The 15,835-nt window shown below is 40.2% G+C and overlaps 1 protein-coding gene across 1 annotated transcript; it reads left to right on the plus strand.

The window, feature by feature from the left end:
• Positions 1–15: 15 nt before the first annotated feature.
• Positions 16–12,761, plus strand: LOC132691878 (serine protease 52-like). The gene is made up of 5 exons (XM_060653704.3): positions 16–193; positions 6,307–6,502; positions 7,307–7,560; positions 8,878–9,020; positions 12,435–12,761. The coding sequence occupies exons 1-5, from the start codon at positions 112–114 to the stop codon at positions 12,705–12,707; spliced, it is 948 nt and encodes a 315-aa protein (XP_060509687.1). The 5' UTR covers positions 16–111; the 3' UTR covers positions 12,708–12,761.
• The last annotated feature ends 3,074 nt before the right edge of the window (positions 12,762–15,835 follow it).

Consider the following 15,835-nt stretch of genomic DNA (forward strand, 5'->3'; position numbering starts at 1 on the left):
GGCTGTCAGATAGCAGGCACAGAGAGCAAAGCCCAGACTCAATCCCTCTGAACTGAATCGGCACAGTATCACTTGAAGGCTTTCCATTGGCTTGAGTAAAGACCAGTGCTGATGACAGGATGGAGGGATGGAAGAGCAGTACTTCTGCTGCTGGTCAACCTGCTGCTTCCCCGGGCACACAGCTCCCCAGCATGTAGGTTTCTCATGGTGTTCTTGTGTCTGTGCCTCACCAGGACCCTTACACTTTGATGGGGGTGGGGGCAAGAGAATCACCTGGGCAACTTGTTTGAAAGGTCAAGTTCTAGGATGCTGGTTCCACAATTCTGGGTGGGATCCAGGGAACTGCACTTTTAATAAGCCCCTTAGGTGCAGGGGGCACCTGGACCAGACTTTCAGATCATTGCTCCCAGAACACCTTCAACTTTAAAGTTACATGTGGAGGAGCCTGGTGAGTGTGTGTGTGTGTGCGCGCACACGTGTGCATATTTTATGTCTACATTAGGTCCCAGAGTTTTCCATAGTGAATGGTTAATGTAAGAAAACCCTTTGAGAGGGGTAACCAGCCATCAACCTGGAGATACCAGCTAGCCAAATCCTGCACCTTTAAGACCACAAGTCAGGTTGCTTTCTCTTTGAAAGCATTCTAAAGCATCATGTGGAGCCTAACTTGCCTAATGCAAAACAGTACCATGATACAACTATAGCAAAGGCAGTGTATTAATAGCTACTATGGATTCATCTCTCTGGGTCCTGAGAATTTCTGGAGACTTGTGTTCTGTTCAGTCAGTTGTTGGCTGACAAATATTAAACCTCTACCATGTTCCAGGAGTTGTTTTAGGAGTTCAGTTTAATTTTTTTAATGTTTATTTATTTTTGACAGAGAGAGAGAGAGAGAGAGAGAGAGAGAGAGATCATGAGTGGGGAAGGGGAAGAGAGAGGGAGACACAGAATCTGAAACAGGCTCCAGGCTCCGAGCTGTCAGCACAGAGCCTGACATGGGGTTTGAACTCACAGACAGTGAGATCATGACCTGAGCCGAAGTTGGACACTTAACTGCCTGAGCCACCCAGGTGCCCCCAGGAGCTCAGTTTATAACAGAGAATGACATACTTGTTTCCTTCCTTCCTGCAGTTTTACTATGTAGTGTGGAGAAGGACATATTAAACATATAAAATGAGTAAATAAGTAAGTTAATTTTAGTTCCTGCTAAATGGTATGAAGCATGAAAATAGGCTTATATGATGGAAGGCCTCTGGTGGTTGTTGAGATTGTTCTAGTGGTCACAGAAAGCCTTCCTGAGATGATAAGATTTGGGTCAAGACCCATCTGATGAGAAGGAGACATATTTCCAAGCAGATGTAACAGCAAGTGCAAAGGCCCTGTGCAGTGAATGAACTCAGTATGTTTTGAAGGCACACAGACCCGTGTAACTGGGGCAAAGTGAATGGGAAGGGGGCACTGAAGAGAGATGGGTTCAGAGGGGTTGGTGGGGCCCAGATCATGCTAAGCCTCATAAAGGCAGAGTAAGGACTTTGGATTTTATTCTGGTTACAATGGGAAGTCATCAGAGAGTCTATACAGGAAAGTTAGAAATGAGAGGTACTTAAGGAAGAGACACTGTCTGCTGCAGAGGATAGAGTGTGCAGGGGCAGGCCTTGGGTTAGTGAGCATGAGGGGATGATGGCCTGGATTGGTTTATAGTGGCAGGCATGAAGGGAAATGATTGGTTTCTGGATATCTTTTGGTAGTCCTGAATGGACTGGCTGATGCATTGGATGTCAGAAGACAAAGAAGAGGTCAAGGATAGCTGCTAGATGATATTCTCATCTAAGCAAATGGATGCATATAGGTACTTTTTACTGAACTGTGGATGGCTTATGGGAAAGCAGATTTGGACAGGGGTGAGGTAAGTCAGTATTTCAGTTTGGGCCACATCAAGTTTAAGATGTCTCTTAGATATTCTTATGAGACATTGAGTAGGACAGTTGGTTAAAAGAGTTGAGGGCTCAGTGGAGAGGTCTGAGGGGTCAAATGTGAGATATTCTGGATAAAGATGATATTTGAAGTTATGGCTGGGAGAAGATACTCTAGCTAAAGTGCAAAAAAAGATAAGTGGTTTGAAGATTAAGCCTTGGGTTTTGGAAGGACAGGAGGATTCAGCAAAAGAGGTGACCCCAGATTTGATTAAGCATCTTGGGCAAAATGCAGAACTCTTTCTCCTTGACCCAGAGTGGAATGATGCCAAATGCCATCCCTCTAAATCAATGTTACATGAAATGTTACATTAACACAGCAGCAGGCTATGTTAATACTTACCTTTGTATTAAAGATGAGAATATTGAAGCTTAGAGATGTTAAATCAGTAGCTGTAAGTCACACAGCCAGCAAACAATGAAGCCAACTCAGAACTTCTGACTCCAAAACCCTACCTCCATCCCTCTGCACCAGGTGCTCTGCCAGCTTGGACAGAGCCAGGAACTTTTCATGCTAAGAACACAGTGCTTTATGCTGATGAGTTCTGTCTCTCCAGTAATTCTCTTTCTCTCATAGTCAACAACATATCAATGGAATCTTTAGGGAGAAAGACTACTTTTGAGATACCCTGATAGTACAGGCAGAGAGAAAACACTGGAGTAAAAAGCTAAAATGAAACTTTCTTATCTTAGTCTGTTTGGTCACATCTCTGGGTCTGGATCAACCAGTCATGTGGGAAAAATCTAGGATCTAAAGTGATTTCATTCAGGTGGGACTTGCAAGGATATATTTCTGAACACCCCCACCAGGAATTTTGCTCTGTGGTGCTGACAGACCCCAAAATTCATTTAGTTCTTTATCAACAAAAAATATCAATTACTTGGGATCCCAGGGACTTTCCTAAAATTCACAACCACAGGTCTCCTATTTTCCAAGTCAGTCTGAATTCTAGGTAATTTTCAACAAAGTTGAGCCATTAGCATATGAAAATATGGGAAAATTTCTGCATTTGCCTGAGACTTATCATGTAATTACATTGATATTTCAGTTTGCATGACCAATGTCAGCCTGACATCAATATCAATAAAGCATTTAAAATGTAACCGAAATAATATATTAAGGAAAAATTAAGAATAAGATGGCTAAAATGTATGGTTTAGAAGAATTTAAGTAAAGATGACATTTTTACCTAATGTAATTCAAGTAAAAGTATTTCCCTGTCACCATTTTGAACTATAAAAGTACAGTGTTTTAGAACTGGAAAGAATCCTAGAGATAATTTTATTGAATCTTCTCATTTTATTTTTTTAAGTTTTTATTTAAATTCCAGTTACTTAACATACAATGTAATATTAGTTTCAGGTGTACAAAAAATATAGTAATTCAACATTTCCATACAACACTCAGTGCTCATCACAACAAGTACAGTCTACAGGTAGCCTGTTTCACTATAGAGAAATTCCACAAAGTTCATTTTTATATTAAAGAATTTACAAATATCCAATACAAAGAATATGCAATTGGGCTCCCAGGGGCTCTCCTGAATTTCACATCCACAGGTCTCAGATGGTCCTTGTCAGCCTCAAATCTGCATAATTACCAACAAAGTAGAATATAACAATATGGAGGAATTTTTCTACTTCTGTAAGATTTTTTAAACCACCCTGTTGTTTCCACCCACTGATGCTGCATCTGAACAAGTCTAATGCCTCATCTTTAAGAAAACCCTGCAAGAGTCTGAAGGCCCATCTGAGTCTTCTTTCTTTTTATGTTCCTTCTAAGGCTTCTCAATATGTTGGCCACACACCTCTGTATATACTCCATTTGTTAATGTCATTCTTGCACCTTGTGGCCCCAGACTAACAACCATCCAAATGCTATCATCTATGAGATAGAGAGCTTAGCAGTTGTATCATGTTGTCAGCATCTTACGGTTGATATGTTCTTATGAAAACTTCCAAGCCAAGTCTCCCTTCACAATCTAGAGATTTGGATCTATTATTTTTCTATTTGGGTTTGTAATACTTTCTTTATATCTATTCTTCATTGAGTTTGATATTGATGGTTCATGTCCAGTATTCAGATCTAGCCAGATAATTTTCAATCTCAATTCTGTAATCTTTAATATTGGTTCTTTCTCAGTTTCACGCCATGCATTTTTGTGCACTTTCTCCCCCAAGTTTAAGATGATTTTTTGCCCATTTAAATTTTAAAGGTATCTATTAATGCTAGCCTGGTTTGGTATCCTACTGCCAATCCGACGCTCTCAGACCTTCAGCAAAAACTATTGATAAGTCATAGACCTCTTTTCCATTGAGCTTAGCTGCACCTTTAGACTTGTTTTACATAGAGTACTGCAGATTGGTAGTTATTGTCCACCAATCATACTTAGCTCTCCAGGTAAAACCTTCTCTCCATGTACTCCAGAAAGCTTCCCTTGCAGGTGCATACAGAATTGAAGATCAATGCTTTAGAAATAGTGTCTCAACCTGTTTGATGTTCACCTTAGCAATCATCAAACTACATACCATTATTTTAGCCAAATAATATTCTTGAATAATTGAGCATAGGTTTTGTTGAAATATAGACATACCATGAAAGCTGTGAGCAAGAAGAATAGATAATTAGGCTTTAGATCTAGATGAAAGTTTCACAAATGTTTTATTTCTGTTGTTAGTGTTCTGTGTGGAAGGGAGAGTGTCAGAAAAGAAAGCTATACTGAGGGTAGTTTATGTAATCTTGAAAGGCAAGAAAGATTTCTAAAAGGACATTATAACTGAGTTAAAATGTGAGGGACACACAGGAATTAAATAGGCAAAGAGGAGCAAGACAGATGAGAGAGTAGCCTGTCTTTCTGGCAGAGGCATTGAGAAAAGCCTGAGATAGGAAGGAGCAGGGCTCTTCTGGGGAGCTGAAGGGCCAGGAAAGTTGGAGGAGAGAAACCCAAAGGCAGAGATAAGCAGTGGCAGTGGTGGTGATTGGCAACAGTGGTGATGTGCACTGGTTGTGGTAATGAGCAGTATGAAGAGAGGGACAGGGGACATGTGGTGGTGGGGTTGTATGGTGTGCTGTGTGATGGCCAGGTTGTGTGGTGGTGGGGTTGTGTGGTGTGGTGACCTGTGATGTGGGGACATGTGATGGGGATATGTAGTGGTGGGGTTGTATGGTGGCAGGGTTGTATGGTTATGGTGATGTTTGGTGATGGTAACATATGGATGGTAGTGATGTGTGGTGTGGAGATGGTTTTAAATTCATAATGTGAATAACCTTTCATATTATACTTGTCTGGGGAAATTTTTGAATGTCACTGTCTTTTCTCCCCATGCATAAGCATGGTTAATACTTTGAAGGCAGTTTGCCTAATAGTAATGAAAACAGACTTTGGAGCCAGAGTGCCTCGGTTCAAATCTTAGCTCAGTTATATATTAGCTGTTGGGTCTTGGCCAGATGTGCTAACCCTTACACTTGCCTTTATTGTCTCACCTTTAAAATGGGGCAAGAATAATTTCAGTTATCTCATGGAGTTCGTGTTAAATTAAATTGTTTCAGGCAAAATGGAATGGTGCCTGGCAAATAGTAAGTGCTCAACAGTTTAGATTTTATATTTACTTTTCTCATTACTCAAATGACATTTGAAAAACACCAAATGATGTCAAAACAATCCTATCACATAGGAAATGCCAAAATTTTTATTCCTTTCTAGGTTCAGTTGGAATCCTTAGAATTAAAAGCACGTGAAAAATGGTGCCACTAATTACAGTAAGAAATGCAAGAGAGCAATCAGTTAGGAAGGGAAGGGCTAATCAGTTTCCCTTTGCCTGTAGAATTTCTGGTGTCCATGTCATCGAGGTATAGAAGCCATGAAAATATGAGTCTAGAGCTGAGGAGAAGGATTTTATGGTCTATGCCAAGATACCACACCAATGCCCTATTTTTCAGAGGATGCTGAGGCCTAAGTTTGAATAAACGAATGTTTCTGTCTGGGCTTCCTTACTGAGATGCAATAGCAAGATTCAGGTCCAAGGTCTGTGATTGTGTCTCCCTCCTCACAAGCCCTCAGAGGGAGACCCTTCCAAAAATCAATGCTACAATGAAGGAAACAGCCATTGCTTCCCATAAGCACATTATTATAATTGCAATGCCTTTGGTAGGCATAAGAGACATAATTTTTGTTTGATGAATCTCCCATCTGATGTTAACTTGGCTAAGCCATTGCTAACTGTGTGTTGGGGAGGCAAGAAGAAAGGGGCCATTGTACTCACATTTCTTCCAAACCAACCAACTTTGACAGGCCCTAGATCTCTTGTCCCTCTTCCTTCTTTCTGCTTTTAGGGACATGTGGCCAAAGAACAAGTACCAAACCTGAGAAGTCAGAAATTTTGGAAATCACAGGTGGCGTATCTGCAGACATAATAGATTTTCCATGGCAGGTGAGGATTCTTTACCAAGGGAGACATCTTTGTGGAGGATCAATCCTCAGCGAGTGGTGGATTTTAACCGCAGCCCATTGCTTCATAAACAGAAATAAGTAAGTATTGCCAACAGATTTTTTTTAACCAATGTGGTAGAATACTTGTCCTTACATGCTCATTATTCTCCTGGAACCTCCATCCAGGTTTGTCAGTTACAGAACAAAATACCAGGAGGCTAAATATATGCCTGTGTGGTTGAATATCACACTTTTCAGGTGGGATAGACAATGATTTCCTCCTAGGATATTCTACACCTTATTGTGTGAGACTCAAATGGCAGAACAGATGTTCCTTGGACTTCCTAGCATCTTGTCAAGTGCACGTTGTTCTGATCCAAAACTCTGGAAAGTACTTTCCTAAGCATTTTATGCCACTTGGGAGAAAGTAGGCTAACAATAACCACAGAGTCAGAGAATCCTAGAAAGGATTGGTCCCCAAGGGCAGGGCACCAGGCCTGTTTGCATGACAGAAGCTCCTGAGACGCTGTCTTACCTTAAGTCTATACATCAATATGTTTGAGAAATTTCCCAGATGTTTGTTAATAGCTAGTTTACCCCTTCTTGCAAATAAAGATCAAGTTCCTCAATTACTTGTGCATAGTATGACTTCCAGATATTTGTTAATAAAATCTACAAGTGAAGTTGCCCAAGAAACCATCAAGTCAAAAGCTGGTTGGCAACAGTGCAAGAATGGAGCTCAAGTCAGTCTTCTTTTGCCTGGTCAGGGCCCAAGTACATGGCTCCGGCTGCCTCCACCCCTCCAGCTCTCAGGATCACAGCCTTGCATTGGTGGAATTATTTTCTTTTAAGGCTCACCTTTTTTTGCCCTTCCATAACTTACCTTTTTTTCTCCTTCTTTTGTTTTGAGATAAAATCTGGCTTGGAGATTATACATGGTGAAAGAAACATTGATACCAAGAACTTGACAAGGATGAAAGTGGACAAGTCAATTATTCACCCTTATTTTGACAGCTGGTTCTTGGATAATGACATTGCTTTGCTCTTACTCAAATCTCCATTTAAATTGGGTGTCAAGGAAGTACCCATCTGCCTGTCAGAGGTTAATGACATACAGAAATGGAGAAACTGCTGGGTGACTGGATGGGGCATTACCAGTGAGTTACTATAGCCCAACCCAATGGGAGGTGGCACTCTGGTTGATGTAGGCAATGAGAAAGAAAACTCTGGAGGCTCTTCTAGCTCTGGGAAGTCTGTCTGGTGGATTTGGAAACTTCAGTTTCTCATTTAAGAACCCATGATGAAACTTCTCCTCCGTCAACATGTGAATCATCTTTCCTTGGCCTTCCTGGGCTCCTATACCAAGTTTTATGTCCATATTATAGACCACAAACCCTAAACAGGGCCTCAGTAATAACCCAGGGAGAAGTGTTCAGAATCCAAGGATGACTTGGGAGAATTTTGAGGAACATATTAATGGGCAAAGGGGTGGCAAAATTGACTAGGCTGCAAGAAGTCCACACTAATGTCAGCAGAGCAACTCTGTTCTGGTTGATGGTGTCAGTTCTGCTCCCCTGTGAAAAGTGCTTGCTGGCCCAAATATTTGAAAACCACAGATCCAGGCCAAGAAGAAGGGGATAAAATGAATATAAATTTGTTCTTATAGAGTTAATCTGTAACCTACTCCCACCACTTTGCCCTGCCAACCCATAAAATGGTGCCCTTTTGTCATTATTCTTGGTAAATGTGTCCAAAATCAAAAGAACAGAAGAAAAATCTTAGCGCCATTCTTAGGCACACAGATGGCAGTACACTGATTCCCACATGGTCCCAAAGCTTGGAGCTGTTTTAGAATTCCTCATTGGGAATTACCCTTGGAAGCTTTCCATGAAATTCAAAAAAGGCCACCTTCTTAGAGTTCTTCATGCTTTATTCAACACATATTCATTGAACCTCTTCTATGACCCAGGCAGTGTTCTAGGCTCTGGGAATTCAGCAATATACAAAAAGGGAAATGTTCTCATCTTCAGGGTGTGAACATTCTAGGTGTTAGGTTCATCTCTTCCATGTTGAAGGCCCTGACATGATTCAAATCCATCTTTATGATCCATAGACCCCTGGACAGAATTTGTCATAATGGGTCCTCTTTACGTGCTTATGGGTTTAAATGAAATACCTTTTTAGGACTGTACCTGGAGTTGGCACTTTCTGCAGAAGAGTGCACTCAGGCTGAGATCCAATAAAGACCCAGCTGTGAGGAGCTCTAGATTCAGAGAAGATAAGCTTGAGAGTCTCCTGAATGCCTCTCAATTCTCTCCTCACTAATTCCATATCTGGGTAGTTCTCTGGGTCACACAGTAGCTCCTTTGCCATTGAGCTGAAAAGACATGATGGTGGGTGGCTGTTTGACCTCAACCCAAAGGGACCACTTTGAGCTCAGGGTCCTTTCCCCATCTGCTTCTTCTTTGTGTCAGTTCCTATGCAAGATATGACTTCACAGCTGCAAAAAGTCAACATCAAGCTGGTCAAATGGGAAACATGCTCCCATAAGGTGCCTATACTCACCAGGAACATGCTGTGTGCTGGGAGCCCTCAAGGTGGGAAGGACGCCTGCCAGGTAATGGAGCTTGTCCCTTGCTTGGGGAAGGGTCGCTACAGAGGGCTGGCCAATATTTTCAGGATAATTGGCTCCCCTCTTCCTCTTCTGGATGAGTTTCCTAAAGCTACCATAACAAATTACCACAAACAGGGTGGATTCAAACAATAGAAATATACTGTCTCACAGTTTTGGAAGCTGGAGTTCCAAAATCAAGGCATTGGTAGAGTCATATTCCCCCTGGAGGCTCTAGGGAAGGATATTTCTTTGCCTCTTCTTGCTTCTGGTAGTTTCCAGCAATCAGGGGCATTCCTTAGCTTGCAGGTGCATCATTCCAGTTACTACCCCCATCTTCACATGGACTTCTCCCTTGTATGTGTATCTCTTGTTTTCTTATAAGGATTTCAGTTGTCGGATTAGGACCCACCATAATCCAGTAGAACTTCATCTTAATTTAACTAATTACATTTGCAAAAGCCCTATTTCCAAATAAGCTCACATTCTGACGTTCCATATGGACATAAATTTGGGAGGGATGCTATTCAGCCCTGTACAGATGCTCTGTAACCAAAGGGAGACTCTGTGGGATAGTGATTAGGGGTGGAGGGTCCCCTAGTTCCCCCCTCTCAGCTCCTCTACTTATTGCTTGTGACTTCCCTCTGTGCCTGTGCTTTTTCAGATTTATTCATCTGCAAAATGGAATATTAAGAGTTTCTACCTTTTAGGACTAGTGTGAAACTTAAGTGAGTCAATGCACAAAAGCACTTAAAATGATGCAGAGCAGAAGATGGTCATACTAAATGTTATAAATATAATTTTCTTCATCACCATCTCTTTAAATTTTTTTTAATCTTTATTTTTGAGAGAGAGAGACACACAGTGTGAGTGGGGGAGGAGCGTAGCAAGAGGGAGACACAAACTCCAAAGCAGGGTCCAGGCTCCGAGCTGTCAGCACAGAGCCCGATGTGGGGCTCGAACCCATGAACCGTGAGATCATGACCTGAGCCGAAGTCATGACCTGAGCCGAAGTTGGACACTTAACCTACTGAACTACCCAGGCACCCCTTTCCATCACCATCTCTTATGCATGTTCAGTGCTTAGTAGCACATTAACCACTTCCACAAATACACGAAAGGGTTGCAAAGTAGCCGTAGGAGGCAGGCCTATTTCAGATGGGGAAACTGAGGATCAGGGAAGCTGACAGCCTTGCAGAGGACACAGGAACAAGTTAAATGTCAGACTCAAAATTCTAATGAAGGCACACTGTCTTCTGAGATTGAAGCCATCTTTTGGTTTCCAGTGGAAACAGGACACCAAATCTAGCAGCCCAGCCTGGTCATGCACAGATTTGGCTGGTTCAATGGCCACAGAAATGCAAGGAGCTACCATTGAGTACAGGGTTGCCATATATCATGGTGCACAGGGCTTCACAGCTGTCATTTCCTCCCATACATACAGCTGTATTGCAGGAAAGATAGCTATTATCACCAGCATAAAAGCTGAGCCTTAAAATGCTGAAGAAAATTTTCACATTCCCTCAGCTAAATTTTCTCCCTGGAGTTTCAATCAAGATCTGTTTGGCTCCAGAAATTTACGATCTTAACTGTATTGCTGTTCTGCCTGACATCTTTCACATAGATCCCCTCATATCCACAGAAGGGATTATAATTCTTTATTTTAGCAATAGGTCATGGGACTTAGCAATGACTTCAAGGAATTTGGTAAAGAACAGTTTGGTTCAAAGTAAGTTGATGGGCACAGCAATTTGTTCATGATAACAATCTGGTTTAAAAAATCAAATAAACCCATATCATTTTTTTTGTTTTGGATTTGGACTTTTGGCATATTGTTGAATGGTACTTCTTTTCAACATTTGGGGTGTCACTTAACATTTTCAAAAATAAATCTTTGTAAGCTGTGAAACAATATGTGCCACCCAAACCTATTCTGTAAAATAATAATGATGTATTCATATTTGGATATTCAAGGATGTGGAAAATTATATTTGACTAAGGGGTTGCCTCTGTATGGCTGGAATGAGAAATGTTTATTTAACTCATTTGGAATTGTACAAATTGGAAGTACAGTGAAGAGGAAGTTTACATCTTAAACTTGTTCTCCTGTTCACTCTCCAGAGAAACCATTTTTACAGTGTTGCCTTCTTTCCTGAAATATTATTTTTATAGGTTTCAATGTTAATTTATTTTTTAGAGAAAGAGAGAGAGAGGGAGGGAGAGTGCAAGTGGGAAGGGACAGAGAGAGAGGGAGACACAGAATCCAAAGTAGGAGCTACACTCTGAGCTGTCAGCACAGAGCCTGACACAAGGCTTGAACTCATGAACCATGAAACATGATCTGAGCCAAAGTTGGATGTTTAACTGACTCAGCCACCCAGGCACCTCCTGAAATATTCTTTTTATACACAATCATACGTGTGTGTTTATATATAAATTTATTTATTTGTATAATTATGACTATTCTTCATGTTCTTCTTCCATACCTGAGATTTCTAATTTTTTAGATGAAGATACATAATTTTCAGTAGAATTTAATAAGTCACAGAGATGGAAAGTATAGCATAGGGAATATAGTGAATAGTGCTGCAATAACGTTAAATGGTGACAGAGGGTAACTACACTTATCACGGCATTGTGTAACACATATAATCATCGAATCACTATGGTGTGCACCTGAAACTAATATGACATTGTATGTCAACTATATTTAAACAATAAAAGTTTAAATTTAAAAAATGGACCCAAAGATTTGAAGGCATTGAAAGATTATGTATTCTTCAAGTTTCATGTCAATGATGTCTGTTCCCCTTACTTGTGCTTATTTGGCAATCTTTTTTGTGACATTTTAAAATTTGTAAATTGTTTAAAATGTAATGCTTTGAACCACATTTTATATCATATGTGTTTTATATATATCAGTTTACTTGCCTGCTGTCTTCAACCAATGATCTATTATGAGGCACAATAGACTTTTGTGTTTGTTTTTTACTTTTTGCTATTATGAACAATACAGAAAAACCAAAATGGGTTGGCTGAAAATAGATGTAAAGTAAAAAGGTATGGGGGAAATTGGAAGAATTCTGAAAAACAACAAAAGTGCTTAGAGGCAAAATGGATTAGAAAACCAGTTCTTGGTACATCAAAATGAACCCATATGACTAGATGATAATGATGATGATGGATACTGATTTTTGTAAATAAAATTGTCATTCATTACCATTGCTTTTGATCAAATTGTTTGCAACTTTGACAGTCATGCAGCTGGGAAGCATAGTCATGTGGCTGGATAGTGTAAACTGTTCCCTTGTCAAAAGACCATAAGTGCTTTTTGCCTTATGCCAGTTGCCCACACCTCAATAGGCTATAGAAGTTATTCGCTACTGTCCCTTCCACTCCCAAACAACTTTTCTCTCATAGGGTGACAGTGGGAGTCCTCTGGTTTGCCAGAAAAACAACCACCAAAGCATATGGTACCAACTAGGCATTGTCAGCTGGGGAGTGGGCTGTGGCCGGAAGAAACTGCCTGGAGTGTACACGAAGGTGTCTAATTATCTGTCATGGATTGACACAGAGACCGCGATGTCAGGAAAGCCCTATGTGCATGAGCCAGACTCCGGGTACAGTTTGCTTCTCTCACCTTGGGCCATCTTGTTACTGTATTTTGTGATACTTCTACTACCCCGTGATTAAACACTGTATTGCCTCAAAACCAAGTGTCCTCAGGGCACTTGGGTGGCTCAGTTTCTTAAGCGTCTGACTCTTGATTTTGGCTCAGGTCATGATCTCACATTTTGTGAGTTTGAGCCCTGCATTGGGCTCTCTGTGCTGATAGCATGGAACCTGCTTGGGATTCTCTGTCTTCCCTCTCTCTGCCTCTACCCCACTCATGCTCTCTCTCTCTCTTTCCAAATAAATACATAACCTTAAAATTAAAAAAATTAAAAAAACAAGTGTCCTCAGTTTGTGAAGTAAGGTCAAGGGTGGGGTCCAGAGGGTTCTCATACTATTAGTTGTTCCTGAAATAGTCATATACCTATAGGAGTGCTTACAGTGTACCTGGGATCTACTACATGGCCTATTATTCCCCTGGAACTTGGAGGCAGTTTACCAATTTCAGCTTGAGGCCTCTTCAGAAGTTTGGATGCAGCACCTTTGCATGGAAAGGGGCATGCCAAGGGTCTCTGAAACATTCTATTCTTCTCTCTCCTACAAACAGGTATCCTTCCACAGATTCTTTCATTTTCCAAAAGGAGTAGACAGCTCCCCTTTTTTTTTTTTTTTTTTTTTTTTTGCTCTAGAAATAAGGAACATTCCAACTCTTTTCTCTCCTTTCATTTGTAGCTAATCCTGAGATCTACAGATTTGGTCTTCAGAAAGATCCTGTCACCTCCATACCTACCACCTGGTCCAGAGCCTCAGTAAATACTGCTTTGAGCTCTCAGAGATCATGTGCAACAATGCTATGATTGAGGATCAGGAAATCATTGAAGTAGAAATGTCCTAAAGAGAGGTGGTAAAGATACACATAGCTAAATGAGTTGTAGTAGTCAAGACACTTTTGAATGCAAACATTAGAAACTCAACCTGAAGCGCAAAAAAGGGGGGGGGGGGAATGATAAATATACTGGGGTAGCACAGAACCAAAGGAATTACCATTCTAGTAAACAGTTGTCTGAAAGTTTGACTTAGTCCAAGATGACATTTTGTACCATCTGGAAGAGTGGGCGGACCATCCTTCTAGCAATCAGTCATGAGCATAATTTTTCCAACCAAGCAAGACATAATAAGTAGCATTCTTTTCTAAGGCAACTCAGCACATTTTTGAAGAGAAAGGGAAAAATATACTCAAAAAGATGGGTGTTTTTATATGAGTTTGCCTTAAGTAGAATTCCTTGAGCTATGAATAACAACAAAATAAAACAAAAAAGGAGAAATATTTTCTGCATATGCATTCTGAAAGGGAAGAATAGAAAGTATGAAAAAAGTTTCTCTCTGCTGACTCTCATTGGCTGCATGAGAACAGGACAGCTTGGCCACCATCTGAATCTAGAGAGAGGGGGGTGAAGAAGCATTTCAGTGGATGAGGGCAGAGAGAATCGATATACAGCTGTTTTGCCAAAACTGCAGTGTTACCCCAAACTTTTGGCTGTTGGTAAGCAGGGAAATACGACTACAAGTAGATGGGTTACTGCTCCTGAGAAAGGTAGGTTTACAAATAATTTCCTCTTTTTCGTGAAAGAAGTAACAGCAATTTGCCCTTCAAGTTCAGAAGGTAGAGGCTAGGAGAGACTGAGAGGTCACAGTGTTGTGCCCTCAGCTTAGGGCAGCGGCTGACAGAGAAGTTGAAACAGCCTGGCCTCTCAGCCAGGATCCTATGAAAGGGAGTGTGTGCGGGAAGGGGGCTGCTTAGCCTCCATTGCAAAGCAGGTTGTCAAACTTTCCAATTTTTGCCAATTCTGTAAGGAAGAAATAAGAGTTCAAACTAGTAATTTTTTTCTTCAAACTGAGGTATAATTTACATAGAGAGACATGCCCTGACCTTAACTTTATAGTTTGATGAGTTTTTAATAATGCTTATAGCCATGTAATCCACACCCCTATAAAGGTATAGAGCATTTCCACCACCGTAGAAAGACCACTCCAAGGCCTTCCCCTACCAATCCCAACTTACTCCCACCCTCTTTCCCTTCCACCAGGATCAAACACCATTCTGGTTTCTTTCAGTTCTTTCAGTGTGTATTAGTTTTTCCTGTCATAGAATTTTTTAAAAAATGGAACACCATGTTATATACTTTTTTGTGCCTGTTTTCCTTACTTTAACATATTTTTGAGGTTTGTTTATGTTGTTGCATGTATCTGTAGCTCTCCCCTTATTACTGTAGAGTAGTGTTCCGTACTGCAATTTATTTATGCATTCCATTTTGATGGACACATGAGTTGCTTATAATTAGGGGCTATTATAAAGAAAATACTACTACAAGGGTCTTGTAACAAATATTTCTGTGTATATGTTTTCATTTCTGTTGGGTAAACAAGATGTAAAATTTCTGGGTCATAGAATAGGTGTATATTTAACTTTATGAGAAATTACCAGGTAAATATCACAGTTATTTTATACTGTCCACCCTGCAATCCAAGTAACAGATGAGAATTCTAGTGGCTCCACATCTTTGCCAACATTTGGTATTATCAGTCTTTTTAATTTCTCTATTCTGTGGGTGTGAAGTGGTATCTCATTTCCCCCTAGTGGGGTTGAAAATGTTTTCATATGCTTACTAACCATTTGTATAACTCTTTTTGCGAAATGCCTATTAAAGTATTTTTCCCATTTTTAATTTGGATTGTCTTTTTATTATTGAGTTATTGGAGTTGCTTTTATACTGACTATGTGCCCTTTTTAGAGATATATAATTTTATTTATTATTTATTTAGATTTATTTATTTAGCTTTAATGTTTAGGTCTGTGATCCATCTTGAAATAATTCCCATGTGTGATGTGATATGGATCAAGATTAATTTCTTCCATATATATAGCCAATTAAGTTGAAAAGCTCTTCCTTCCCCCCAATTGAACAGCTTTGTTGTCTTGGTCTAAATCAGCTGACCATAAAATATAAGTGTGGGTCCATTTATGAAATTTTTCTGTTTTGTGTGTTGCTCTCCTGAGTAGTAGAAAGATTAGATGTCTAATTTGGATTTTATTTGATATCTGATCTTGATAGCTTTATTACCACTTGAAAATGGGATACAGGTAGTCTGTAGCATGTTCTAAGTTAATTATCACCTATAGTACCTTAGAATGAAGTAACTATTGAAAA

Source organism: Panthera onca, chromosome B1 (genome assembly GCF_046562875.1).
Source record: "Panthera onca isolate mPanOnc1 chromosome B1, mPanOnc1 haplotype 2, whole genome shotgun sequence".
NCBI lineage: Eukaryota > Metazoa > Chordata > Mammalia > Carnivora > Felidae > Panthera > Panthera onca.